The sequence below is a fragment of the Natrix helvetica genome (genome assembly GCF_964273705.1).
Source record: "Natrix helvetica genome assembly, chromosome: 2".
NCBI lineage: Eukaryota > Metazoa > Chordata > Lepidosauria > Squamata > Natricidae > Natrix > Natrix helvetica.
Window position 1 is genome coordinate 249399002 of NC_138552.1, and position 27792 is coordinate 249426793.

The 27792-nt window shown below is 37.4% G+C and overlaps 1 protein-coding gene across 1 annotated transcript; it reads left to right on the plus strand.

The window, feature by feature from the left end:
* DYNC2LI1 (dynein cytoplasmic 2 light intermediate chain 1) lies at window positions 1–27755 on the plus strand. Its single transcript, XM_081940698.1, has 13 exons — window positions 1–98; window positions 3578–3695; window positions 4883–4917; window positions 5829–5898; window positions 7270–7358; window positions 7963–8149; window positions 9631–9699; window positions 11392–11469; window positions 19429–19505; window positions 19937–20007; window positions 21470–21567; window positions 22664–22756; window positions 26301–27755. The coding sequence occupies exons 1-13, from the start codon at window positions 85–87 to the stop codon at window positions 26361–26363; spliced, it is 1062 nt and encodes a 353-aa protein (XP_081796824.1). The 5' UTR covers window positions 1–84; the 3' UTR covers window positions 26364–27755.
* Window positions 27756–27792: the final 37 nt, after the last annotated feature.

Here is a 27792-nt window from a genome sequence, read left to right on the forward strand (position 1 = left end):
GGTTAGGCGCTGTTGCCATGGCGACCTGGGAGTAAATCAAGGCCTAAAATTGTCGGCGCCGTTTTTTGACGACGTTGAGAAGAGATGCCTGGGGCCAGGTAAAGAGAAGACCTATTGGGTTGAATTTTCCTTAGTGGGGACCCGTGACGTGTTACAGGGGCTATTCTTACTCTGGGGAGGCTTGTGTGTCCGGCGCCCGGGCTGTTTTGCATTCCGCGTCAGCTTTCGACAGAAAGTGTCCCGGACTCCATCCCTCCTCGCTGCTGCCCCAGGGAGAGAGAAAGCAATGGCGGGTGTGATTCTGAGGCGCCGTTGCCATGGTTGTCGGGGAGTAGATCGCGGCCTAAAATCCCCGCCGTTTGTTGACCAAGTTGCCACTTTCGCTCGCCTTCTTTTTCGGAGGAAGAGTGAAGCTCGCTGGGCCGCTGTTTGTCCCTGCGCCAGCGGGGAAGGGTGCTGTGGGCAAAAGGGGCAGCTTGACGGCAGCACAATTCTTGCCTCGGGGCGGCGGCAGGAGCCTCAAATGCATTTTTCCATACTTTCCCGCCCTAAAAGTGAACGAGCAGTGGCGGTGCTGCGCGATCACTGAGTGAGATCCCACCCTCTGGATCTAAAGCGGGTGAACAAGTTGATCCAAACGGTCAGAGGTGCAAAGCGTGAAAATGGAAGCGATGGGGAGCAGTGCGGTCTGCCTTCCCGCTGCGCTGCTTCTAAGATGCTGACTCGCACAGACTGCAAGCCAGCTCCCATCCAATCACCTGAAGCACTCATGAATTAAATAGATGGTATGCTTGGGGAGAGAGGGTTGGATTAGATGACCTCCAAGGTCCCTTCCAATTTCTTTCATATTCTGTGGACTATCTATCTGTTGTAATCGGATCCAGATTTCTTTGTTGTCCTCAAGTTACGACCACAACTGAGCCCAACATTTCTGTGTGAGACATTTGTTAAGTGAGTTTTGCCCCATTTTACGACCTTTTTCCCCACAGTTGGTAAGTGAATCACTACAGTTGATAAGTTAGTAACCCAGTTGTTAAGTGAATCTGGCAAAGCATTGACTTTGCTGGTCAGAAGTTTGCAAAAGGGGATCACATACATGACCTTAGGACACAGCAACGGTCGTGAATACATCCAAGTTGCAAAGCATCCGAATTTTGATGAGATGATCATGGGGATGCTTCAAAGGTCGTAACTCTGAAAAATGGTCACATTTTTTTTCGGTGCTGTTGTAGTAACTTTGAATGGTCATTAAATGAACTGCTGTAAATCGAGGACTACCTGTAATTACAACTAAGGAAAAGGATCTAGGGAAGTCCGCTCCTCCTTGCAGGGTCCTCCGTTATCACCATACATGGCTTTGTCAGCCAAGTGGCCACTGTACTTTTGGCAATTGAAAAGACCTACTTATAGAATGGGAACAGGTCAGGGAATTTGGGACAAGCACACATGCACTTGAAATTTAATGAAAGTCAAATATTACCTCATCAGCAGGAGTTACAGATAGTCCTCGATTTGCAACAGTTCATTGAGTGACCATCCCAAATTACAACAGCACTGAAAAAAAGTGACTTATGACCAGTGTTCATCCTTATGACCATTGCAGCATCTCCATGGTCATGTGAAAATTCAGGCGCTTGGCAACTGACTCATATTTATGAAGATTGCAGTGTTCCGAGGTCATGTGGTCATCTTTTGCAACATTTTGACAAGCAAAGTCAATGGGGAATCCAGATTCACTTAACAATTATGGCAAGAAAAGTCATCAAATGGGACAAAATTTACTTAACAAATGTCTTGCTTAGCAACATAAATTTCAGGCTCATCATAAGGAAGGCCCTAAAGAAGTCAATGGCAAACCAGTTCCATGCTGTTGCCTTAGAAACTACCTGGACATACAGTGGATATAAAAAGTCTACACACCCCTCTTAAAATGTCAGGTTTTTCCATTTAAAAAAAAGTATATCACTTCTACATTTTTCCTACCATTATCATAGCACGTGTCTGGTTCTTGATGACTTTATAGGCAAGTGCTCTCCGTGCTACTATAACATATAAGCTGTTCAATTCAATTGAAAAACGAACTGAAATCATTTAGGGAGCAAAAATAAAATTTAAAAAACATATTAACATGGTTGCATTAAAATGCATACCCTAAAATTAATATTTTGTTGAAGCACTTGTTTTTATGAGAGCATTCATGTCTTTTCGGATGGAAGCCTGGCACAAGTCATATGTTGCCTTGGGAATCCTTCCAGAAGTACTCCAAATTGCAAGGTCATCTCCTGTGCACAACCCTCTTCAGGTCATCCCCACAGACTTTCTATAGGAGACATGTCAAACTCGCTACATCATGTGACATATTGTGACATTTTTCTTATTCACGGAACTATGGTGGGCATGGCTTGCACATGATGCATCCGGTCTGCGGGTTGCCAGTTTGACACCCCCGTTCTATAGGATTCAGATCCGGGCTTTTTTTACATCTCAAAAATTTGTCATTTTAACAAGGGTGTATAGATTTTGTATATCCACTACATCCATGAAGGAATAAAGGTTAAAAGAGTGTTTACTCTTATGACTAACACCATGGTGGAGTACAGATCAGTGCATACATCTTAGAATGAAGTCCTACTGAATTCAGTCTCATTTATAGTGATTCCCAAAGCAAGATGTGCCATGCTGATAGGCTTCTATCCCAAAAGACTGAATGCTGTTATAAAAAAGAAACAAGTGCTTCAACAGAGTATTAGTTTAAGAGTGTGCATCTTAATGCAAACATGTTATTGTTTGTGAACTCTAAATTGATCCAAAACGTAATCAGTTCTTCACACAAGGTCTAAAACTAGATAAAGAATCCAATTAAATGAATGAGTCAAAAGCATTCTTCTTGTTCTTTTATTTATTGCTAAAAGTAATGTATAGCCATTTATCACTTATAAACTTCAATTAGCCAGTAACCCCTTGTGAGTTAGCAATCTGTAAAAAGAGGCATTCCTGCCTTTATCCTACAGTGAAGGAAAAATGTATTAATGTGAAAACAGCAAAACTGAGTGCCAGCCTGTATAGTTTAGAATTCAAGTGTCACAAACTACTCTCATGCATTTTAATGATTCTCAGTGCTATTCTGATTTTAATGTAAGTACATATTTACAGACTAATTCATATTATAGCCAATTAATATACATAATTTTAATTTAAAAATATGTTACTATTTGGTATTTATTAGTGTTTCCAGTTTCAGTGAAGAAAGAAATGTTTGTCAAAGTAGCTTCTTAAATGAATTGTTTTGTTTTTGTGTGTGTGCCTTTGAATCAGTGTTGACATTTAGTGACAGCTTGACAAAATTTTCTTGGCAAAATTTTTTGGAAGTGGTTTGTCATTGCTTCATTTCTAGGGCTGAGAGAGAGTGACTGGCTCAAGATCACCAGTTGGCTTCATGCCTAAGGTGGAATTAGAATTCACAGTCTCCTGGTTTCTAGTCTGGTGCTGAACTACTAATTCAGAACTGGCTTCTTTAACTGCAATTGTTGGGACATTATCCTGTTTGAAGATATTTGTATTTTGTTTTCTTTACTAGTGACACTATATGGGATATTGCTAAAGCAGAAGTTGAGAAAAGAGAAAATAGTGAAGATGACAGAGACACTCTGGAATGTTATGAAAGATCGTTATTCTTTTTAGGAAATAAAAATGGGGTAATGATTAGTATTTGACTTTTATTTAAGCAGAATACTTTGTGTTTTAAATATATAATAAAAGGAATAGTCCTCCTTTAGCAATCAACTTGTTTAGCAACCTTTCACAGTTACCACGGTGATGAAAAAGTAACCTTGTGACCAATTTTTGCATTTTGCTTTATATAACTTCATAAAGCAAAGGGAAAATGAAATAAAATTGTGATATTTTGCTTAGTGATCAATTTATTTAATAACTAAGTTGCCTGTCTCAATTATGGTTGCAAAACAAAGACTATCTATATACTATGTGCATTTCTTACTTGTATGTTCTAGTGACAATGATTGCCTCTTGTAACTTTATCCAGACTGTATCTGCAAATATTTTGGGATTCAGTTCCCAGTTTTTCATATTTTACATTGTGGGAGGTGTCTGAATCAGTTTGAGAGTCATCAGGTTGGAGAGGGCTGTCTTAGTGAACAAACTTAAACTTGAACTGCTGACATATTCTGCTATATTTCAGTAAGAAAATATATTAATCTATAAATGACTTATAGAATTTACAATTTTGGACATATGTATTAAAAATAGGTATAACCTATCTCAGTGGGACTTATTTTTTAAGTAAAGATACCCAGAATGAATGGAATCAGCATTATAAAAATAAAAGTTACTCAAAAACATAAGCAATAATGTATTTATTTTTATAGAAATGCAAGAAAATCATATCATAAATAGACTGTTTTCTCCAACGGTTTAATCTTTATAGCATAAAGCAATAAATTATATATTGAAGGCTATGTGTATTACATGCATTCTTTTTTATTTCCATCTCATCAATTTAAACACTTCCTGTAGAAACACATTATTTGATTAACTTTCTATATACAATTACCAATGATTCCTCATATGAATGTAATTGGTAGACAGATACCTGCTGTTATTCTTGCATTTTAGTGCCCTGTGGTTATTATTAATAATGTCATTTCCAATACTTTGAATAATTAATAGTAATATCAGTACAGCTGCATTCTGATAAAAAGTAGAAGACAACTTGCCAATAATCACCTGATATATAATTGGCTAAGCTTGTAATTTTCAAATATTTTCTTAAAAATTATTTGGAGAATACTCTACAGCATGTAGAATGATACAATATGTATGAATCACTGGCATTTCAATAGCATTCTTTGTTTTTAATTTCTAGGGTAAGACTAGTATTATATTGAGGTGCCTTGACAGGTATGTGTTTAAACTTTGAAACGTATTTCATATTTTCAAAGTATTTATCAACAATATCTTTATAGGAATATAATATAATATTTTTTTCAAACCATACATCTAGAAGAAACCATATAGAGCACTGTATAGTTAATATCAGATCATATGTGTTTGTGCACAAGTGTTATAGGACTTGTCACTTACATTTAACATGCACCTTACCTTTCGAGTGGAGTGATACTTCAGTGTTATGATTTGTTTTGGGTCCCTTATCAAAATCTCAGGATGTATTCCCATTTCCCACTTACTTTGAACCTTATCTTTTCTGATATCCAGCAAACTAAATATATCAATCTGTGCTTTAAAATAACCAATAGCTTTTGTGATATTTTAAGCACTAACGTATTTATGAAATCAATATATCTTGCATAAGGTATTTGACCATTTTTTGAAATGTTGCTTTTTTATTATTAAATTGTTGGTATTCATTAAGTAGTACTATTAGTTCTTTAGCAGCCATGGACATTGTACTGGCAAATTCTATTTCTGCTGTATATTCATTTTGCCAAATTTTCTACTTTTTCAAACTCCCAATATAAAGAGTAAACATTCCTAAATATACATATTTAACTCTTTATGATTCCTTGAGTTTCTGTTTGGCTTTATTAGATTTTTGTTCTTAACTGAATAGTAATTAGAAATATTCTACTGGAAATTGTAATAGTTTGAAATTTTATTATTACATAGCTACTTCGTTTAAATGTAGTCATTAGAAATAATTTTCCCCAGCCAGTTTTTCTTCTGTGGAATGTAAGTGGAAAGTTTTGTGCAAATTACTTGTTTTTATAATATTTAACATTATAATATTATAATTTTTCTTAGCCTTTGAGTAACTTTGCAAATTGGGTGGGTGGGATATCCTAATCTTTTAGAGATGAAGTTCCAAAACCAACCCTAGCTTTGGAATATACTTTTGGAAGAAGAGCAAAGGGGCATAATACAGTAAGTATATTGATTTGGAAAAGTTTTCTGTGAATGCTGTTGCATTAAACTTTAGGGTTTGAGAATTGCAGCATGATGTATAGTAAGCACTGCATTACATCTCATATCAGTAAAGTCATGAGCACTATCCAGTAAAAGCCTTTGACCATTTTACATTAATATTGTAATGAGCTTTAGAAAACTTGTATATTCTGTAAATTACTTTGCAATGCTTGGAAACAGTATTATGTATTTGCATCATAAGTTTTTGTCAGTTTATATCTATTCTTTTTGACCATATTTCAATTGACAACAAACTAGTGAAAATTGACAACTATTGTCTGATATAATCATGTGATGTTCCCATGTCTGGAAAGTATTGCCTCAATGCAGATTTAGAGTCAGTAACCTAATTGTTTCTTTCTGCCTTATGAATAAATGAATATACTATATAGATTGCAGTGTATCTATATCATCTCTCAACAAAAATATAGTTATCTCCAATAAAGTAAATAAATTGATTCGCATTTTATATTATATTTCTTGTAATCTGCCCGTATTAGTTTCTTCTTAGTTTTGTCTCATCTATTTTTTGCATTTATAAGTCACATTTTCAATTGCTACTCACTTAATCTACTGTTTCTGTTTTACCTTCTTCTATTTTTAAATTTGTGAAGTAGACTTGTTATCTGACAAACCCTGACTGCTTTTCTGTCAGTTCTCTTTCTCATCAACATCACAAAATATATAGTGGCAACATTTTCAATTTCAGTAAATCTGCAAAGAAAAATGCCAGTCATCTATTATAATGTGATAAACATACCCAGCAACCTCAGGAATTAAATGAAAGTCTACTAATATGAGAACAAAGTCTTCTCATAGGACTAGTGAAGTAATATTTTAGCTCTCTAATCTTTATATTAGCTACATATGAAGAAGGAATATATTTTTGACTTCACTTCCTTTACTTTCTTATGCTACATGTCCCAGCAACAATATGTTTTCTGTTAAGTAGGCTCCAGATGAGCTTAGGTAGTTTAACGTTAGCTGGAAACATATTCTCTGTCTTTCTTGGCAAAAAAACAGTTTCTTTATGTTGACTCCAGCAAGAATGGTGGTGTTTCTGAAGCTTATTTGAAGTGTTATTTGTTTGTAAAGTACATTGCAATCTATATCTGGTAATCATAGGTTTTAGTATATTTATATTTAATTGAAGACTATTTAGATAGAACCAAAAATGTTTTAGTTTTTATGTAAAAATCCTACCAGTATTTTATCATTTTTGAAACCTGAAAAATTATGTAATTGAAAACACAGCTATATAATTTTTAAAAATGTTACTAATACATCAAGACATTACAATGTGAGGGGTTTTTCCTATTATATTTTCAGCCTAAAGATATTGCTCACTTTTGGGAATTAGGTGGTGGAATTTCATTGTTGGATTTAATCCCTATACCAATAATGACAGTTAACATAAGGTAAGCAATGAAAGGCTTAATTATCAAAAGTAATTTCATTTTACAGAAAGTATTTCAATTTTAAATTTATTTGTTTTTTTAAGTGCTCAGTCATTTTTCTTGTAAATAGTTTGGATTTAGTTGCATTAAGTTTGTGCTGTCAAGTTGTCTGCCAATGTTAGAATTGAAGAGTTATATAGTTAGGCCTGTCTAAATAGTGAAATTCTAACATCATCAAAGGAGTGATCAATTTTTATTATAATACAGCTGACTAACTGCTAGTTTTATCTATTTGTGGGAATAATTAAAAATGTAGTATTATTTATATTCTTAAATTGGAAAGAATCTAATTTTTGTCCTTTGTCTTTTTATCTTTGCCAGTACTACTATTTCAGATACTCTTAGACCGTTTGCTAATCTATAGTAACAGGTTTTATCAATCCAACTAATAAACCAGCATAGTAAATGTTGCTGTAAAGTTTAAATCATTTTCAAGGGAAAATGTATTTCTTTAATGTTTAGGTAATCTGCTTAGACTTTTGGAAGGGATGTTTTGATTCATGTCGAAGTTCTCATGGGTGAAATATTAAGGTGATAATTTTAAAAATAAGGTTTCTTTTTGTAGGACATTTGCTGTTATTCTTGTCTTGGATCTTTCAAAACCAAATGAACTCTGGCCAACCATGGAGAATCTTCTACAAATCACTAGAAAGCATGTAGACAGAATTATATCAAAACTGGGACAAAACAATTCCAAAATAGCTACTGAAATTAAGCGGAAGATGTGGAACAATGTGCCAAAGGATCATCCAGTAAGAACTAGTATTTTATTCATATGTCACAATCTCATACAAAGTTAATTGTTTTGAGAATCATAAACAATTCCTTTATATTTTCACGCATGAGTGAAAATTTATTAGATATAAAAGAAGTTGTTCAATGGAAAATTATAGCAATTTAATGAAAATTTAGCAGGAGCAGAAAGGAGATAAGGTTTCTTCTGAGTTAGACATCTAATGCTATTGTTGTGGCATGTTACAACAATCAGGAGTTATGATTTTACAGAAGCACTTTGATATTGGTTTTATAATCTCCTTTTCAAATAAGGGTGATAACTTCTATACATTTTTGTTACCTGGCAAGGCAACTCAAGGAAGCTATAGTTTTAAGGAAAAAATGTAGTTCCAACAACCTTCAATACAACTCTATACTTTGCACTTATTCAAACGTCTATCACAAAGTCAGTGTCTTTTGATAACATGACAACTAATTAAATATGAATTTTTAGGGACGTTAATACCAGCCCTTGACACTCAATTGGTAATTTGCTCTCTTGAAGAAAGTAAAATAGATTTCCAAAGCTGTCATTGAAAATATACCTGGTGCTTTTGTCTTGTATAGAGGTTTCGCACATTTTATATGCTGAGTGAGGTCATTCCTCTGTGGGGTTAAGTATCATCACTATGCTGATGACACTGATACTCCGTTGTACATTTCTGCCCCAAGCCATTTAAGTAATATTTTCAAAAGTGTTTTCTCAGTACCTAGAGAATGTGTGGGTCTAGATGGGGAAGAAACAGTTTTGACTCTGGACTGAAAATAGAGATGTCAGTGTCATAATGCACTTATAAATCAATGGTGCAGCCACATCTGAAATAGTTCTGGTAACTGTATCTCAAAAAGTATGTAGTGGAACTACAGAAGATTCAGAAGAGGGTCATTAAGATGATAAAGGGACTAGGGCAACTTCCCTATTGGGGAAGATTATGACATTTAGAAACTTTAGGGCTGAAAGGAGACAAATGAGAGGGACAAAATTAAATATATATTTTTATACAAGTAACTGAACCTTGGAATTTGCTATCATGAGATGTGGTGCTGGCTATAAGGTTAGCTGGATTCAAAAAATAAAGTACGGATCAGTTCATTTCATGGAAGTGATGGAGATCAGTGGCTGTTGGCTTGATGGAAGTATGACTTGATATACTGCGAGACTATTGGGCTAAGTGCAAAGGTAAGGTGTCCTGGACAAGAGGAAACCCTTCTCACCAATCTCAGTACCTACTCAGTTTCTTCCTGTTCAGCTTCTGCTACTGTGCAACCTTTTTCACATGTTTCAAAACAGTAGCATAAGCCACTATTGAGTTACTGGCATCCCCATTTGACCACTACAGGTTAATTGCTATGCAGTCTTAAATTCTATTTATTCCAAGCTTATATTGAGAACTTTATTTTTTCAGCAAATTGTCATTACATTTGCAATTGATGATAATAATACTATTTTTCTTATTAGGATCGTGAGCTAATTGACCCATTTCCAATTCCACTAGTTATAATTGGAAGCAAATATGATCTATTTCATGTAAGTAATGCTCATTTAAGCTTTTCTGCTATGTACAATTTTGTGAGTTTGGATTTTTATTTTTGAAAATAATTTCATTATATATGTTTCTTTGTATCAAATATTACTTTCCTTTTAGTTTATTGATACCAAGGAACCTAATATGTACAGTTACCATTGGGAATGAATAAGTTAATTATGTAACAGTGAAGTTTCTGGTAAACACTACAGTTTCCGGCTTTAAAAAGAGTGAATTATTAGTATATTCTTTCTGTAGCAAATGTACACACTTTCATCACTTAACAATTGATCTGTTCCTCAGAATGATAGCTTCAATTTATAAAGCCTTCAATTTATAATTTGTGTGTTCCTTAAACTGTTAATATTATAAAATCTCAGTATTTTAGTTATATAGCTTACTATTAACACACATTTCTTTCATTATCTCATTATAATGCTTTTAAAAACAAAAATAAACACATTCCTTTTGCATTCTTAAATGTTATGCAATTTCTAAACATTATTTAGCTGCCTCCGCCACCATGCACTCTGCAGGCTCTGCAACACCCACCTAATCTTTACCGTCTTCCACTGTGATGAGGCTTGGACAGCCTGGCCTTATGTGAAGCAGCTACTGACCATGCCAGGCCTTCCCATGGCCACCCACGCTGTTCTCCAAGTTGAATGTACCCCACACCCTCTTTCTCCAGCTTTCCATTACTTATACCTTCTTTCCCTAGCATCTCTACGCTTGCCCACATCTGCACCCTCCTTCCCTTGCCTTTCTGCCTTCACATGCACCCCATGTCCTCCTTCCCCAGCCTCCCTGTGCTCCTACCACAGCATTTCCTTCCTCAAATTGTGCATGGCATGCACAGGGCCTCCCACCTTTCTGCAGCCCTCCTACACTGCTTGCTTGGGAGTCCCACAAGCAGTACCTTTTGTATTATGACAACAACCAGAATTGGCTAGATTGCTGTCACTAAGCAATGTGGCCACATGACATTACACTTTATAACCGTTTTACTTCATGGTGACAATCTCTGTCCCAATTGCCATTGTAAGTCAATGATTACCTGTACTATAATAGAAGTGCTCTTGATTTATTAAATCATATTTTTCTGTTGTTTAAGTTAAATAATTCCAATTTAATTGTAATATGCCAAACAAATGTCTGGGTCTGAGATAATTTTGGTTTGTATTTAATAATTAAAGTAAAATTTCCTGATTCATGTACAGATGTTTATTCTTAGCCCAATAAATCAAGACTTACTGGACTAGAACAGTTATATGTAGATCAGATCTTAGTTAATGCTTGGAAACTTTTACTATTATTTAGCTATAGTAGTTTGAACAATTGGCCATTATTGGAAAAGTTCACCATATACATTGGCATATTCATTAGGTTAATTTTTTCTAGTAATAATAATACATTTAAACATAAACATATACTATATACTTAGGGTCATTTTTAATGTATTATACCAGAAGTTGATAAAAATAATCCTTATAATTCTGCTTTCAGATATGTTGATAATTTAATAACAACACCATGGTTACTTGCTACCTTTCAGAGAAATAATAATATGGTTTGCTGATACTGAGGTGAAAGTAACATTTGACCTAATTTTTAAATAGTTGTCTCTTAGTTTAAAAATATGTAATGTAATCCTATTATATACTGTAAAATATCTAGGATGCTTTTTTTTTTAGGAATTTGATTCTGAGATGAAAAAAATAATATACAAGACACTTCGATTTGTTGCTCATTATTATGGCGCATCTTTAGCGGTAGGTATGATTGAATTTCAGAAGTACAATCCAACTGGTATTTAATATTTTTGAGTCTATTGGTTTCACTGAAAATAAAAACTTACTGTGTAGCAAGAATGAAAAAAGCAAATCTCATTTTACAGAAGATATATTTAAAACAGTCCAATAAAATATATGCATATAAATATCAAATACAATTACATATAGAATGCTACTTAATATTGAACCTGCCTGGTTTGAAAAATATATGCTGTAAGGGAAATAAATGAATGAAAAGTTCAATTATTTGCCAGATGGGAAAAAATTGGCACATTTTATTTATAAAATATAATACAATCAAAGGAAATACAGAATTAAGTTTGTAACACTATGGATAGTATAGGTTTAAAACTAAAGTTAGAAAGGTTATGGTTATTTTAAGTATCTTTAATAAAGAAAATTCTAATGTATTTTTTTAAAATCATTTTTATGTTGCAATGAATTTCGTGTGTGTGGACACTTGAATTAAATTAATGTATTGTAGTTGGAATTACATTATTGTGTTTGGATTTAATTGATATTTAATTGACCAACCAATCTCGTTGAAGTGTATCAATCTGTTGGCATAGATACTTTATTCATGACAGGCTTCAGAACCAATATTCTCCCAGCAGATCCTCAGTAGGATTCCCTTTTCTCTGATGTCACCTTTAAGTATATTTCAGAGGTCCTTTCAAGGCCAGGCCTTTTAAAAGTTACTATTGAAACAGACACATATTCATACAGAAATATAAAACTAGAAGAGTAGAAAAGAAAAATTAATGAAAAGAAACAACAAATGTATACATTTGGCAACGTTGCTACCATTGTATATTTGTATATAAGTGATTATATAATATTAAGTACAAAGATTATAAATATATTCACTTAAAATGGATATATTTTAAAGTTTTCTACTAACATTTTCTACTAAAAAGATGTCTACTCAAAATGATTTTATATAAATAAAGACGTTAGAACACAATTTTTACGTTTATTGGTTAAAAATGGAAAATAGATTTCATTAAAGCAAGCTGCAATTGTTCTTCAAAATATTTTACCGTCATGTTCTTTTTGCAAATTACAAATGTACTCTCATAACTGATTTTTATGATCAATTCTCCAATAATAAATAAAATGTATTAATAAAAATAAATTGATGGCAGATTTACCGTATTTTTCGGACTATAAGACGAACCAAGATTTCAAAGAAGAAAGAAAAAAAGTTTTTGTCCTCCGTGGCCCCCAGGAGAATTCTGCAGGCTTCAGCAGAGCTGGGGGAAGACAAAAACACCCCTGTTTTGGGGGGAAATGGGCCATTTTTTGCAAAAACTGGGGAATTTTTGCCCTCCCCCAGCCCTTCTGAAGCCTGCAGAGTGCTTCTGGGGCTGGGGGAAGGCGAAAACGGGGCCATTCTCCCAGTAGGTGGACACATCATCCAGACATGGGCATTCCAGCCAGTATCCAATCAGACAATCCAAATTGACAAGTCCCGCCCTCTGTGCTAGCCTCTCCAGCTTAGACTCAGTCCGTTTCCATTGGACTGGCTGTGTCTGGTGATCTCTCCGACAGATTATTAGATAAAAGTAGTATTAATTTGTCTTCAGCTTCGATTCGATTTAATTGGCTATTCTAAAATTCTCAATTATCAAATTTGGTGCTTGGGACAAGGTTTTGGGATTTATTCCCGGTGCCTAACGGCTTCTGAGGGAATTTGGCCCACGAGCTATTCTCTCCGGCCTCTTTGCTGCCTTTGCTGCTTGGCTGTTCCACAGAGGCTTTTCAGCTCCGTTTCGCCTTTCGGATCCTTGCAGCTTCTGGGTTGCCGCTGCAGCTTGGAAGATCGGCAGCCTCCCTTTCTTGAGCCGTCAGCAGCCACCACTGCCGCAGCGGCCCATCGTGCCGATCCGGCTTGCCGTCATGAAGCAGTGGCTCCCCTTGTCAGGGATACAGCTGTCATTGATCGCCTTGGCGATTGCAGCATCCGGCAACCAGGAGGTTGTGGCGACATAACCAGCGTTGTCGGTTCGCCGTTACAGTCCCTCAGAGGACTCGAAGATTCTAGGCGGCCATCTTGGAAGAGGTTTCGGCGGGAAAAACTTTGAATCACCAAAAGCTCTGTCCACCATTTTGAGAGCTCCGTTCAAGGTCATAAGTAGAATGGCGTCTTAAGGTCTTGGATACTTTTGACTGTTGATTCCCCTCAGGATTCTCCTCCTGCCTCTATACCACAGAGTTGGTAACTAGGAAAAGGGTGGGCCCTGTAAGGGAGGCCCCTCCCAAGCCTGCAAAGGTTTAGGCACAGAATAAGAAGGCCCAGGATGGTTCCCTTGCCTCAGCACCCCGCAAGGCCAAGGCCAAGTCTTGCCACTGTGAGGAGTCTATTCAGGCTACAGTGACTCCTTCTCCAAGGGCCCAGAGTCCCCCTGAGGAACTGTCCACGGACACAGATGGTGACCATTATCCCCCTGCGTCCCCCTTGCAGCCTGAGGATGTGATGGTTGTCCCTGATGAGTATGATTCTGAAGGGGAAAGGAGTCTCACCTCTGATCTGGATGTTGGTTCCCCTCCTCCAAGAAGGATTCCTTGTTATCTGGCTGACATGGCTGATACTATAGCAGCTGCCATAGAAAGAGGCATTGCTGCTGGTCTGCAACATCGTGCTGCTGGGCCTTCCACCTCACAAGCAGCTCATTCTTCTAAGAAGGCTAAACCTTCCAGCGCACAGGGGGTACCTAATGACTCCTTATCTCAGGTTTCTGTTTCAGAAGTGTAGGAACAAGTCTCCAGGGATTCTGACCTTTCTGATGATGAGGATCTCACACATGCTCCTTCCTCATTGGTAGGATTGTTTAAACCTGTGTTATTTCGTTCCCTTCTCTTTAAGACGAAGAAGGTATTCCTGCAGCCAAGCCATTGGCTACGATGGAGCAGGACAAGACTGACACGACTGATCCTCTATTTTCCAGGCCTATGGTGGAAAAGGATGTGGTTCCTTCACCTAAGCTTTTTCTGGAGGTAGTCCAGAATCAATGGGCTGCACCAGGGTCTTCTGCTTTAGATAAGCAACTGTATAATGTGAGGCCGGAGTTAGCTAAGTTGCTGGAAGTACCTTCCATCGACCCCCTCCCCATAGTGGCGCTATCTGCTCCTAACGCTGCCACAGCTGCATCTAAGGATGCCCTCCACCCGGAGGACAAAAGGTTTGATCAGACTTTGGTCAAGGGACATCATGCCTCTGCATGGGCAGTGCGGGCTTCTTCTTCTGCCTCTTTCTTTAACAGGGCAGCTTTGCATTGGCTGAAACAACTACAAGAGAGGCTTCCTCCTTCTGACACAAGAACCCACAAGGACTTGAACAAACAAGTCCCTCCGGGGCGGTCTAGAAATTTGATAAATTATTATTATTATTATTATTAAAGTCAAGGCTGCGATAGAGTATTCTGCGGATGCCTCCTTGGATGAAGCACGCTTCGCCTCCAAAGCCATAGCGTCTTCTGTGCCCACGCGACATCTTTTGTGGCTCAAACAGTGGCAGGCGGAAGCCAGAGCTAAATAAATACTGGCTTCTGCACCATTTTCTGCAGATCGTCTATTTGGGCCTCCACTTGAACCTATGCTGGTGGAATCTAAAGATAAGCTAAAGGTTCTGCCTTCTGCTACACGTAAGACTGATAATAAATCTTCTTCCTCTTTCTTTCGCAGGCAGCCCTTTTGGAGCATGGATGGGGGTTTCAATTACTCCCGTCAACAACATCAGCCTCCTCCCAGGCAGGGATCTGCTACCTATGACTGGTCAGGCAAGAGTAACCAATGTTTCACATACAGAAAACCTTACAAGGGAGTTTCTAACCATCCATTCAGGAAGCAGAAGTGACTATGTCAGTTCCCTTCCCATTGAGGTCGCTTGGCGGTCTTTTCAGATCGTTTAGATGCCATCACCAACGATGTATGGATTCGCCACACCATCAGGTTCGGATTGGCTCTGGAGTTTCTCTACACACACACACACACACACACACACACACACACACACACACCGCAGCACTTCGTCACGTATCCGGTCTCCAAGGACACCATCAAAAGAAGGTTGGTGGAAAAAGCAATTCAGCATCTCCCTCAGATTCAGGCCATAGAGGAGGTGCCTTCCAACCAACTGGGATGGGGTTTTTACTCCCATCTCTTCATAGTGCCGAAGTCTTTGGGGGGTTGGAGAGCGATTCTCGACCTCCAATGTCTAAATTATTATATACTCTATCGGTGGTTTAAGATGTATTCCCTGCAATCCATCTTGGAGTGTGTTTGCCCAAACGACCTTCTCTCCTCAGTGGATCTCACAGAAGCATACCTCCACATCCTGATTCTGGCGGACCACAGGCAGTTTCTCCGGTTCTGTTATGTCGGAACCCACTTCCAATATCGGGCTCTCCCTTTCGGCCTATCTTCGGCTCCGAGGGTCTTCACAAAAGTTCTGGCGGTTCTTGCAGCCCATCTGCGCACCATGCCTATCCGCATTCTTCGTTACCTGGATGACATCTTATTATTGTCCAGAACGACACAACAAGCCCGCAGAGACATTCAAACCACTCTGCAGGTGCTTCAGGATCACAGATTCCTGGTCAATGCCAAAAAGAGTCACTGGTCCTCACCACCGACGCAAGTCTTCTGGGGTGGGGAGCTCGCATTCCAATCTAAAGAACAGTATAAACTGGTTAGAGCTACAAGCAGTGTATCTCGCGCTACGCCATTTCAGGGAAATCGTCACCAATGCGTACTAGTCCTAACAGACAATACAACCACAAAGATGCATATAAACAGGCAGGGGGGAACGTGGTCAAAAACTCTAATGACCTTATCATTCCAGTTAGTGGCATGGGCAGAGATACATCTAGTTTCCATTCGCTCAGAACATATCTCAGGCGTTCACAATCTGCAGGCAGACAGGCTCAGCCACATGAACATCGACCCGGCGGAATGGAGCCTTCATCACAGTATTTTCCGACAACTCTCGGAGAGGTACGATTGCCCAATTCTGGATTTGTTTGCGACGCAGAACAATCATCAACTCCCCAGGTACTACACACATTATGCGACTGTGGGGCGGAGGGCTCCGACGCTCTCAGATGCAGTTGGCTGTAGGGTCTTCTGTATGCGTTCCCTCCAATTCCACTGATTCAGCGAGTAATCAGAAAAATGTTGATAGAGGAAGCAGAACTGATTCTCATAGCGCCCCATTGACCATGCAGGCCTTGGTTTGCGGACTTGATCAATCTGTCAGTGGGCCCTCAGTGGCAGCTTCCTCAGTTCCCTTCTGCTGCAAGGTTTTCTCCGGCACCCAGATCTAGCATGGCTTCGTTTCACCGCTTGGAGATTGAGCGGGAGGCCTTAACAGCAGCTAATTTGTCCCATGATGTAATAAGAACTATACAGGCAGCCAGGCGGGTGTCCACTAATCGAATTTACGATGCCACTTGGACTCAATTCTCTTCCTGGTGTCAAACACAAGGAATCCCTCCATTGCAGGCCTCCATACCTAATGTTCTTCAGTTCCTTCAGTTGGGACTTGACAAGGGACTATCCCCAAATACGCTACGTCGGCAGGTGGCTACGTTGTCTTCGGTCCTGTCCATAGATTCTTCCAAGCTGCTTTCGCATCAGCCTCTTATTTGCCGTTTTCTGAGAGGCGCTACCAATCTCAAGCCTCCTACAATACATAGATTTCCTTCTTGGGACATTGACAAGGTCTTGGAGGCATTAACAGGGGCTCCGTTTGAACCTCTGTATTCAGCATCTCTGTATCATCTGACAATCAAGGTTGTATTTCTTGTTGCAGTCACTGGCCAGGAGAGTTTCTGATATTGCTGCATTGTCTACTAGACAGGACTTATGCACATTTCACCCAGACAGGGTTGTCCTCCATCTGGATCCTACGTTCGTACCAAAGGTAAATTCCGTATTTCATAGGGCACAAGAACTGGTGCTTCCGGACTTTTGTCCCAATCCAGTACATCGGTTGGAACGTAAATGACACTGTCTAGATATGCGTCGGGCTTTGCGGGTGTACATCAAGCGCACGGCGGAATTCAAATGGTCAGAATCTCTCTTTGTACGTTTCCAACTTGGAGGTAAGAAGGGGGTCCAAGGCTTCTTCTACAGACATTGGACGTTGGGTTCGTTCAGCTATTTCCAGGGCATATATCGCCTTATCTCTTCCGGTTCTACCACAAATCACTGCACACTCCACACGCAGTGCTGCCACTTCAGCTGCTTGGTCCTCCCAGGCCCCCTTGGAGGAGATTTGTAGGGCGGCCACGTGGACAATGCCAACACCATTCATACGTCACTACAGGATAGACAGATGTGCGTCGGCAGATGCAGCCTTCGGACGGCGAGTATTGCAGCGGGTGGTGGCTCCACAGGATTCTTAAATCCTCACTCCATTCCCTCCCATGGGACAGTTTAGGCTTTGGTATGTCCCATGTCTGGATGATGTCTCCACCTACTGGGAGAATGGGCGCTGGTTACTCACCTGATACGCCCTTTCTCCAAATGGTGGAGATATCATCCAGCCCCACCCGGGGGTTGTTTTGTTCAGACTTAATTTTTGTTTTTTATGTCAATAAGGTGAGATCACATTTTAATCTGTAAGCGACACAGCAGTCTACCATTATTCTTCCTTCGTCTAAGCTGGAGAGGCTAGCACGGAGGGTGGGACTTGTCAATTTGGTAGACCCAGTCCGATTGGATACTGGCTGGAATACCCATGTCTGGATGATGTCTCCACCATTTGGAGAAAGGGCATATCAGGTGAGTAACCAACGCCCATTTTAGCCTTTCTCCAGCCCTGCTGAAACCTGCAGAATGCTTCTGGAGGGTTGGGGAAGGTAAAAATGCCTCAGTTTTTGCAAAAAAAAAAGGACCGGGGGGCGGGGCTTTGGGAGGCCAAAAATGGCTATATTCGGTTTATAACACGCACCAACATTTCCATGCTCTTTTTGGGGGGGAAAGGTGCGTCTTATACTCTGAAAAATACGGTATGCTATAAAGAAATGCAAGCTCATTTATAGAATCCACATCCCAAATCCTCTTCCAATACATTTTCTGTGATTTTCAAGGAAACCTGTCACATATGCTATATTATTTTAAAATAATATATTAATGATTTTAAAAAATTAATATGTATCTTAAAAAGGGATAATATTTAAAGAAAATAGATGTGAACTAGTCTTTAAATCTTATTTGTGTTAAGAATAAATGAATTCTTAAACTCTTAGAAATATGTCTACATCAAAGTACAGATATTCCTCAACTTAATGACAATTTAGCCCAGAATTAATGTTGTTAAGTGAGAAATTTGTTAAGTGAGTTTTGCCCCATTTTACAACTTTTCTTGCCATATTATTAAGTGAATTAACTATAGTTGTTAAATTAGTAACGCTGTTGTTAAGGTAATCTGGTTTACCCATTGACTTTGCTTGTCAAAAGGTCAAAAAAGGTGATCTCATGACCCCAGGACACTGCAACTGTCATAAATATGAGTCAGTTGCCAAGCATCTGAATGTAAATCACATGACCATGGGGATGCTATAACGGACATAAGTGTAAAAAATGGTGACTTGGTGGGTCTGGCGGGGGAAAGATATTGCAAAATCTCCATTCCCACCCCCAGCCAGAGGTGGTATTTGCCGGTTCTCCGAACTACTCAAAATTTCCGCTACCGGTTTTCCAGAACCTATCAGAACCTGCTCAATTTCACCCCTGGTTATAACTCACTTTTTTCAGTGCCATTGTAACTTTGAATGGTCACTAAATGAACTGTAGTAAGTTGAGGACTACCTCTACGGGTCCTAGAAATCAGTGTGTGTTCACTCATGTTAAAAGGGGATAGTTTTGAATGGGCTGTGTATGGCATTTTACTATGAGAAGAATATAATCCAAATTGTTATGTTCTTCTCTCAGTTTACTAGCAGATCAGAAGCTCTGTGGTTGAAAACACGTGCACTTATTAACCATTTGGCCTTTGGTTTTGATAGAAGGTAAGTTATATGATTTTATACAAATGGCAATCCTGTACAAAATGTTCAGTAAATAAATTCAATAGATTTTAAGGCAACTCTTCTACATGATCAAGGATTCTTGCTCTCAAATACTGACCACCCAATTAAGGTTTATGAAATAAGCAAAGTTGTAAGTGCTGAAAATGTTTTTAAATTAGGCTTTTGTCTAGAGAATATTTTTCTGCTTTAAATGAGCAAAGCATTTGTAACAAGTGGGCATTTGTTGAAAAAATAGCACTGTGCAATCCTAGGAAAACCACTGTTTATTTAAAGAGTTGTAGCAGGAGTTTCATTTATGCCTTTACATACTTCACAGTGCTTTTTGGAACTGAATATCCTGCTCCTACATGTTGCAAATTAAACTTTTGAACAAGGTTTATAACTAATTTATTTTATTCATATTTTTAAAGCAAATCCATGTCAGTGGATCCAAGTAAACCGCTTTTCATTCCAGCAGGAATGGATTCCCTTAGTCAAATAGGTTGGTAATCTTTTTTAATTTGGTTGACTATGGTTTAGTTATTGCCCATGAAGATTTAAGAATATAGAGAGTACAGGAGGGGTGTCAAACTCAAGGCCCGCGGGCCAAATCCAGCCCATGGGATGCTTAAATCTGGCCTGCAGGGCTGGCCTGGAAATATCAATGGACTGACCCATGGTGCCTCTGCTGGCCAAAATGGGCGATGAGGTGGCCAGGGGCAGCCTCCCTGTGGCCTGTTTTCAGGCAGCAGAGTGCTGCAGGAAATTGTGGAGGCCGAAAGGGGGCTGGCCGGGGCCTCCACGCGGCCTGTTTTCGGCCAGCAGAGTGCTGCTATTTACTATCCTGGAAATTTACCTCTGCTGTTAGATGTTGTATTATCATGTTATTTATGCTATTGTATTTTTTATTATTAGTTGAATAATAACATACAATAGTATAAATAGCTTTTCTGTCTGGAAAAGCAATTTACTGTTAACAATGAGGTATAAATTTAGAAATAAAAAGTTTAGTAGAATATGAAGCATGGGTAATAAATATTTGCCAGTAATATCTGGTAGAAGAGATAAGAAAATGGTTATAGTAAAGAACTGTGGAAAGAAAGAGAAGGGGGAAAATGAATCTTGAGCCTGTGTCAAATGCCCACTATGACCACGCCCATCATGACCATGCCCAACTCCGGCCGCCACCACCGGCTCTCCGAAGTCAAACATCACCCTGATGCAGCGCTCAATGAAATCAAGTTTGACACCCCTGGAATACAGGGATGAAACAGACAAAATAAAAGTAGTTCTGAAACATCAAAGAATGCATTTATGTATAATATCATTGAAATAGATTGCAATAGATTGCAAACATCTTCAATACTACTCTAATTATATAAATTACAATGTAATCCTACAGCTATCTAGTCAGCAGTAAGTCTTATTGAGTTCAGTAAGAATTACATTCAGTCAGATGTGTAACAGGTGTTAGCTGTGGTACAGCAGTTTTAATGTTCTGAGTTGCCTGAGCCATCTGAATGTTCACCGGATGATTTGAATCAATTACTGTCTCTCAGCCCAGCCTACATTGTTTCCCGAAAATAAGACCGGGTCTTATATTATTTTTGCTCCAAAAGACGCATTAGGGCTTATTTTCCAGTTAGGTCTTATTTTTGGGGAAATGTGGCACTAAATGCATCCATCTAACTGACAACTTTAACTGGGACTTATTTTGGGGGTAGGACTTATTATTACAAGCATCTTAAAACCATGCCAGGGCTTATTTTCTGATTAGGTCTTAGTTTCGGGGAAACCATGTTAGGCTGGGCTGAGAGAAAGTAACTGATTCAAATCATCCAGTGAACATTCAGATGGCAGGGGTGTCCTGGAAAAAATGGGAAGAGGCAGCAGATGACAGATGGCTTACGTCTCTTTTAAACTGTTGAGTGAATATTATTACAAATATTTTTAATAATTGTTAGGACCACCTCCTGCTGCTGATTGTGACATTGGAAAGTTGCATGCACAAACACCTTTGGATTTATGGAAAAAGGTTTTTGGAAAGATATTTCCCCCAAAGGTAGGCTTATTTCTAATTAGTATATGAGAATATATTATTGTTTTATTATTAATCATTAATGATATATTAAATTACCTCTATTTAACCCAAATTGTTCACCACAGTTTGGACCAAATATAACTGAATAAGAACAAAGGAACTTGAATCCCTATGGAGACCCAGCCTTTTAGCTGATGTTCTGCTAGCAATCAAGTACTGCCTAGTTGGCCACAGCCATCATAAGCCTATGGCCTTCATCATAAATTGCCCTATATATGAATGAGCTGCAAAGGAAAAAAAACAGATATTTCTATAGGAGTATTAACTTTACTGTGGACTGAATGCCTTCTTGCATTTTGCTTGAAATATTGCAGAGACAAAGCTGCTTTTCCGCCTAATACTGCATAAATCACATGTGGTGCACCCAAGCCACCTTCTAGCTCAACTAATAAGAGTTGCCTGAAACACGCCAGAGATGTTACAGTTCTAGTTTCCTTGGACAAATCTGTATTCAGAATAGAGGTGGTATTTAGCAAGTTCTGACCAGTTCTGGAGAACCGGTAGTGGAAATTTTGAGTAGTTCGGAGAACCACTCAATACCACCTCTGACTGGCCCCACCCCCTTCTATTCTCTGCCTCCCGAGTCCCAGCTGATCGGGAGGAAATGGGGATTTTGCAGTAACCTTCCCCTGGAGTGGGGAGGGAATGGAGATTTTACAGTATCCTTTCCCTGCCACAGCCACAGACCAGTAGTAAAAAAATTTGAATCCCACCACTGATTCAGAGGTGGAAGGAAAGTTGAGCAGGCTCTAATTTGATTATTTTAGGACAAAAAATGGTAACTTCCTTCACAGCATTAGATAGTTCTGATTAGGATATCAAATAGATTGGTAATAAAATAATAATAATGAAAACAATAATACATTATAATTAATCATAATATAACATAAAATGCAGAGCCATTCAACTAAAAAGTTCACAAGTAATTACCAGAGAAAAAAAGGGATACTTGGGCTGAAAATGTTTCTCTACACTTGTTAAGGGACATTTCAAGGCACACTTAAGTTAAGCAAGTTAAATAAAATTACTTTTTGTACTTTTTACTTTATATTTTTAGAAAGTAGACATTTTCAAAGAAGCTAGGGACCCAGCTCAGGATCCACAATATGCTGAAAATGAAGTTGACGCCATGCGAAGTCAAAAAAATGAGGTATGTTGTTAAGCTACTATTGTGGCCATATTTTCTATAATAAAACCTAGATAATTTATCTGGTGTTCCTCAGTTGCTATAAATATGTCCAAAACCAGTAAAGTTGAGCTTTTCTGGTCAGAGATTCCTCTTTAAATCACAAAGGAGGTTGGTTTTTTCCCAAATTACTCTGAATAATAATTTCCTAACATAACACACAACAATTTGAGTTACTTTAGAAAGAAAACAGATAAAGACTCCTGCGTGAGGAATTGTGAGCTAGCATGTCTCCAAAGGAGCAGCAAAAAAATCAATGTCATAACTGAAGGACCAGCAAGGAGACCAGTTCCACGAAATCTCTCTTGAGATATATTTATCATTGGATAGCTTATATTAGTTTCTAGAAAATTGTTTATATGTGCATGTGTGTGTGTGTGTGTGTGTATACACACTAATACATCAATGTAATCCCTGTGAAAAGTCTGTCCCTTCCACTAAGTTGATAGAGCCATAAATAAGAATTGTTTTGAAGGTGTGTCCTTATTTGTATGAAATAACAATGTCTGTTAATTTGTATGAACAAATGGCATATTTGAATTCAGTTTTTGCAGAGGGACTATTATAGTCTCCTAGCCTTGATTTGACTGTTTCTAGATCAATATCCTGGACTGCATTAGCATTAAATAAAAGCTAGTTTTGTAAAAATAGATCCATTTAACATATTTTAAAATAATTGCATATTTTCTATACAACTTTCTGAAATCTGAATTTCCACACTATATTTAAAGACCTACGTAGTTTAACATAAATGCATTTTAGGGATCACATCATTAGTAGTGAACCAAATTATTATCTTAACTGTTTATTTATGGAACAGAAATCATCTACAATTAAATACATATTTTAGGGTACTTCCACTAGATGACAAATAAATTTGGAATGACAGATTTAGGTCATTAATTGTGATCCTGATTTATGTATGAATGTGTGTACATTCCACTGGATTATGACTTTCATAGAGCTCAGATATGTTACTGAATTTATTTTGTCACTTAGAATAGAGCATTCAGTTTAATTGCTTGTCATATACATTCTTGCTTTTCATTCATTCAAAATGTGATTGGTGCTGCTTTTATTAACAAAATAGGAAAAACAGGGTAGCAGTAAGATTAATTTTCAATATGATTTAATCTTTTTCCAGGAGTTTCTTAGTTGCAGCATTCTTTTCTTTTAGAAAGATTATTATCGTTATTGATGCCATTGAATGTTGCTATAGCTTTTGTTGCTGGTACTGTTGCAGGAAAAATATGGTAATAGACAAGTTTCTGTCAAAAGAAAATTATCTGCAGCTATTTCCCTAAAATTTCCATTTGAAGTTCGGTTATTATAAGATTATTGTAACATTTGAACTGGCTTTTATGAAAACATTTTGGGATTTTTATATTTCATTTGATTTTAAAAGCTGCCAGATAACCCTGAATACATCTGTAAGAAAACAGTTCCTTGGCTACATTCAGTTTTTAAATGCATTAGGATTTCCCATAATTATATGAAAATTGAGAGTGAAATGGCTGTTATCTTAAGAATAAGTATTAAATGCTTCAGAAAGCTAATCTTTCTCCCACTTTTTGTAGTCCTTTGTTCCATACATTCTTTTAAAGATAAAGCATTTATAGAGAGAAGAGCATTTATGCTAAAGGTTTACTGTCAAATATAATGCTTTGTATTCTGTTTCTTGGAGGTATTCATGCATGGTAGCATTTTAGTTCGTGTGTTTTTCCTTGATCATTTCATGTTGCTCTTTGGACTCAGAATGTCTATCTATAGAGTTTTATATACTTCTCATATTGCTGCTGACATTAAGGACCATGGATTGGAAGCAGTACCAGGGATCATGATTTCTAACCAAATCTTTCTCAAAGTCAAAGAAAAATCTGTCCTAGAATGAAACTGTTTGGATTTTTTTTTTTTTGCACTGATGCTCAGCTACCATGGAAAAATCCTACCATTTTTCTAGAATACACCACATGTCTAATGCATATCAGTTTACTTCTTTCTTACGACTTTTTCATTGAGCACAGATGATTCTCCCTTCTCCAGTTCTTGATGATAATAAGGCTGGAATTGAATTTCAATGAAGTTAGCTTGTAGTGACAATGATGGGGCTCTGTTATCAGAAGATATTTAAAATCACAGGATTTGAGATTCTGTATACTTCAGATTTTATTAATACAAATAATTTGATAGAATAAACATATATTGTCAATGTTATGCACTTCAGGGGTATTTTGCAATGGTTAACGTTGTTTAGTTATATCATTATCAGACTGTGATACTAGAAAGTAATTTTGGTAACCTTTACTTAAAATAAGGAAATTCCCCATTCCTAATCCTAACTCTTCAGAATGGTTTACAATCAGTTAACTCAGAATTAAGGCTTATTTGATCAGTGGAGATCACAGCTGCAACATAATCCTTTTCCATTTGAAAAAGAATTCAAACTAATAGTGCTACATCCTGAAATGGATGACACTAGATTTAAAAACTAATTATAGCTCACATGTTTAGTACTTGGTACAATTGTTGATATTTTTCAAGTTGTTTGCACAGTTGTTAGTATTCAAGTCACTTTCTGCTTTGCCTGATCAGGTAAGTAAATTATGCATCTGGAGAACAAGAAGGGACTGAAATTTGAGAAGTCCTTTAGCAATTTTGCAAAATTTAAAGAAAGATATGTGACAAACTGAGGAGAATCTTCCTGACAGTTAGAACAATTAATCAGTGGAACAGCTTGTCTCCAGAAGTTGTGAATGCCCCAACACTGGAAGTCTTTAAGAAGATGTTGGATGGCCATTTGTCTGAAACAGTATAGAGTTTCTGCCTAGGCAGGGGGCTGGACTGGAAGACCTCCAAGGTCCCTTCCAACTCTGCTATTGTATTGTATTGTATTGGTATAAACTAAACTAATTTATGAAATGCCCATAATTATGAAAAATGTTTTCATTTTATTATGATGATAAATTGTTTAGTCCATATTTATACTTTTCTATTTTGAAAATTCAAAATCAATTCACTTTTGAACTGTTGAGTTACTAAATAAAAAGCTATTTCTATGCCTCAGTATGGCCCTGGGTAAGGGCTCTTTGAAACTGCAAGCGGTTGTTATGAATGCTCTTACAGTAATGTACTTCAGTAATTTTCTAGCAAACCTTGGCATATGGAAACAGTATGAAATGAAAAAATAAAACTACAGTTTGCTTAATGTAGAAAATGTACCTGAAAATTTATTTAACCGTGGCTTATTCTATGAACCATTTGCAGTTTCAAAGATGAAACTGATGCACCAATTTTCCCAATGATAGTTATAAACAGTCAGACACAAGAATTTTAGTAGTATATAGACATGTGTAGGATACAAAGGGAAAGAATGGGTCTAATTCAATGCTTGCAGTAGAATATAAAATGAGATGCATAGTTGGATTCATAATGTTCGCAAGCTGAAAATTGGAATGCAATTGTTAAGATCTTGTGATTTAATGTTTTAATCTATCCCTTTCCCTTTCAGGAATTAGAACAGTACAAAAGAAATGCTGCTAAAACCTGGAAAGAAATAGAATTTGATTCGTGACTGAGAATTATTTACCTTTCATCCAGCTTTCAGTTTAAATATATAATTTATATGTTTAAGTGGATTCAAGTAAGGTTTTAAGAATGGTTTAATATATGACATGAGATTGGTTGTCTCAAGAAGAATTGAAAAGCTACCTGAAAAATCAACCAACAGCAAATTGATGTCCTACTGCCCAGATGGCTAGCATAGCCAGCCATTATATTAAAACCTTGCATATGTATATATTATCTGTTGGCTACATTGAAGCAAAAGTTTGAGTAAATAATTCCTGTAGTTGTATAATATTGTGGTATGTTGTTTATCAGCTCAGCCATAAGCCTCCATAACTTTTCCACACATCAGCACATGCAGTAAATGATACGTTTTAAACTATTAGACAATGCAGTAGTCCAGAACTAACACATTTAGTTCTGTTTCTTGCAGACTGTTTTTGTTTAATTGTGGAATGCACAGGTTTTATTGATCTTAGCAAAAGTATACTTGAAAATAAGGAAATTCATCTTTATGTTTTCACACGTCAATAGTTTAAGCCAATTTAAACTGCATTGAAAAATATTTGCATTTTAAATAAATTTTTCAATGCAAGATATGTTTTATATATAGGGATTTCTCATGCATATATAAATACATATATATGACATTTTTATGTAACAATTTCAATAAAAAGTAATTCCAATTCATTTCAATTGTCCATGCATAATTTATGTCTATGGCTAACTGGTTTGTAAGATACAACTAGCATCAATTACATCAGTTCACTTTGTCTTTTCAATACAAGTAGTCCTCGGTTAGTGACTATTTGTTCAGCTACCATTCGGAGTTATGACAGTGCTAAAGGAAGAGATTTACAGCTTGTCCTCGAAATTGCAGTGATCATGGTCACATGATCACAATTCAGGCACTTGGCAACTAGCTCACAATTATGACGGTCGCAGCATCTTGCAGTCACGTGATAATTATTTATGACCTTCCCTGCCAGCTTTTAACAAGCAAAGCCAATGAGAAAGCCAGCAGGAGGTCACAAATAGCTATCACATGACATCACACCTAATGACCACACAGGATTTGCTTAACAACCTCAACTGGAATTGTTGTTATAAGTGAGTGTGCTCACAACCACATTGTTTAGAACAAGAGTTCCCAATCCTAATTACCATTGTTACCCAAGGACTGAATATTGAAGAACTAATCTCTTAGCAATAATAACGATAATAATAAAAGTATGGAGAATCTGTTTCTATTGCCCAGCTGAAGTTTCCATGTTGAAGGTATGTCGTTCAAAAGTATGTGTGCATCTAAAAATATTAAACTTTGTTTCAAATTCAAATAAACATGTAATTACCAGAACATATTAATTCCAATAAAGCCTTTTTTACATTGAACAAATAAAGAGAAAATATAAAGCCTTGTTTTATTCCTTTCCTGA

What these genes read in the sequence shown, in the direction of transcription:
- DYNC2LI1 (XM_081940698.1), top strand. An exon ending in GAAAGATATTTCCCCCAAAG is followed by an intron (nt 21,568 to 22,663) that starts GTAGGCTTATTT and finishes TTATATTTTTAG; the next exon opens with AAAGTAGACATTTTCAAAGA. An exon ending in TGCGAAGTCAAAAAAATGAG is followed by an intron (nt 22,757 to 26,300) that starts GTATGTTGTTAA and finishes TTTCCCTTTCAG; the next exon opens with GAATTAGAACAGTACAAAAG.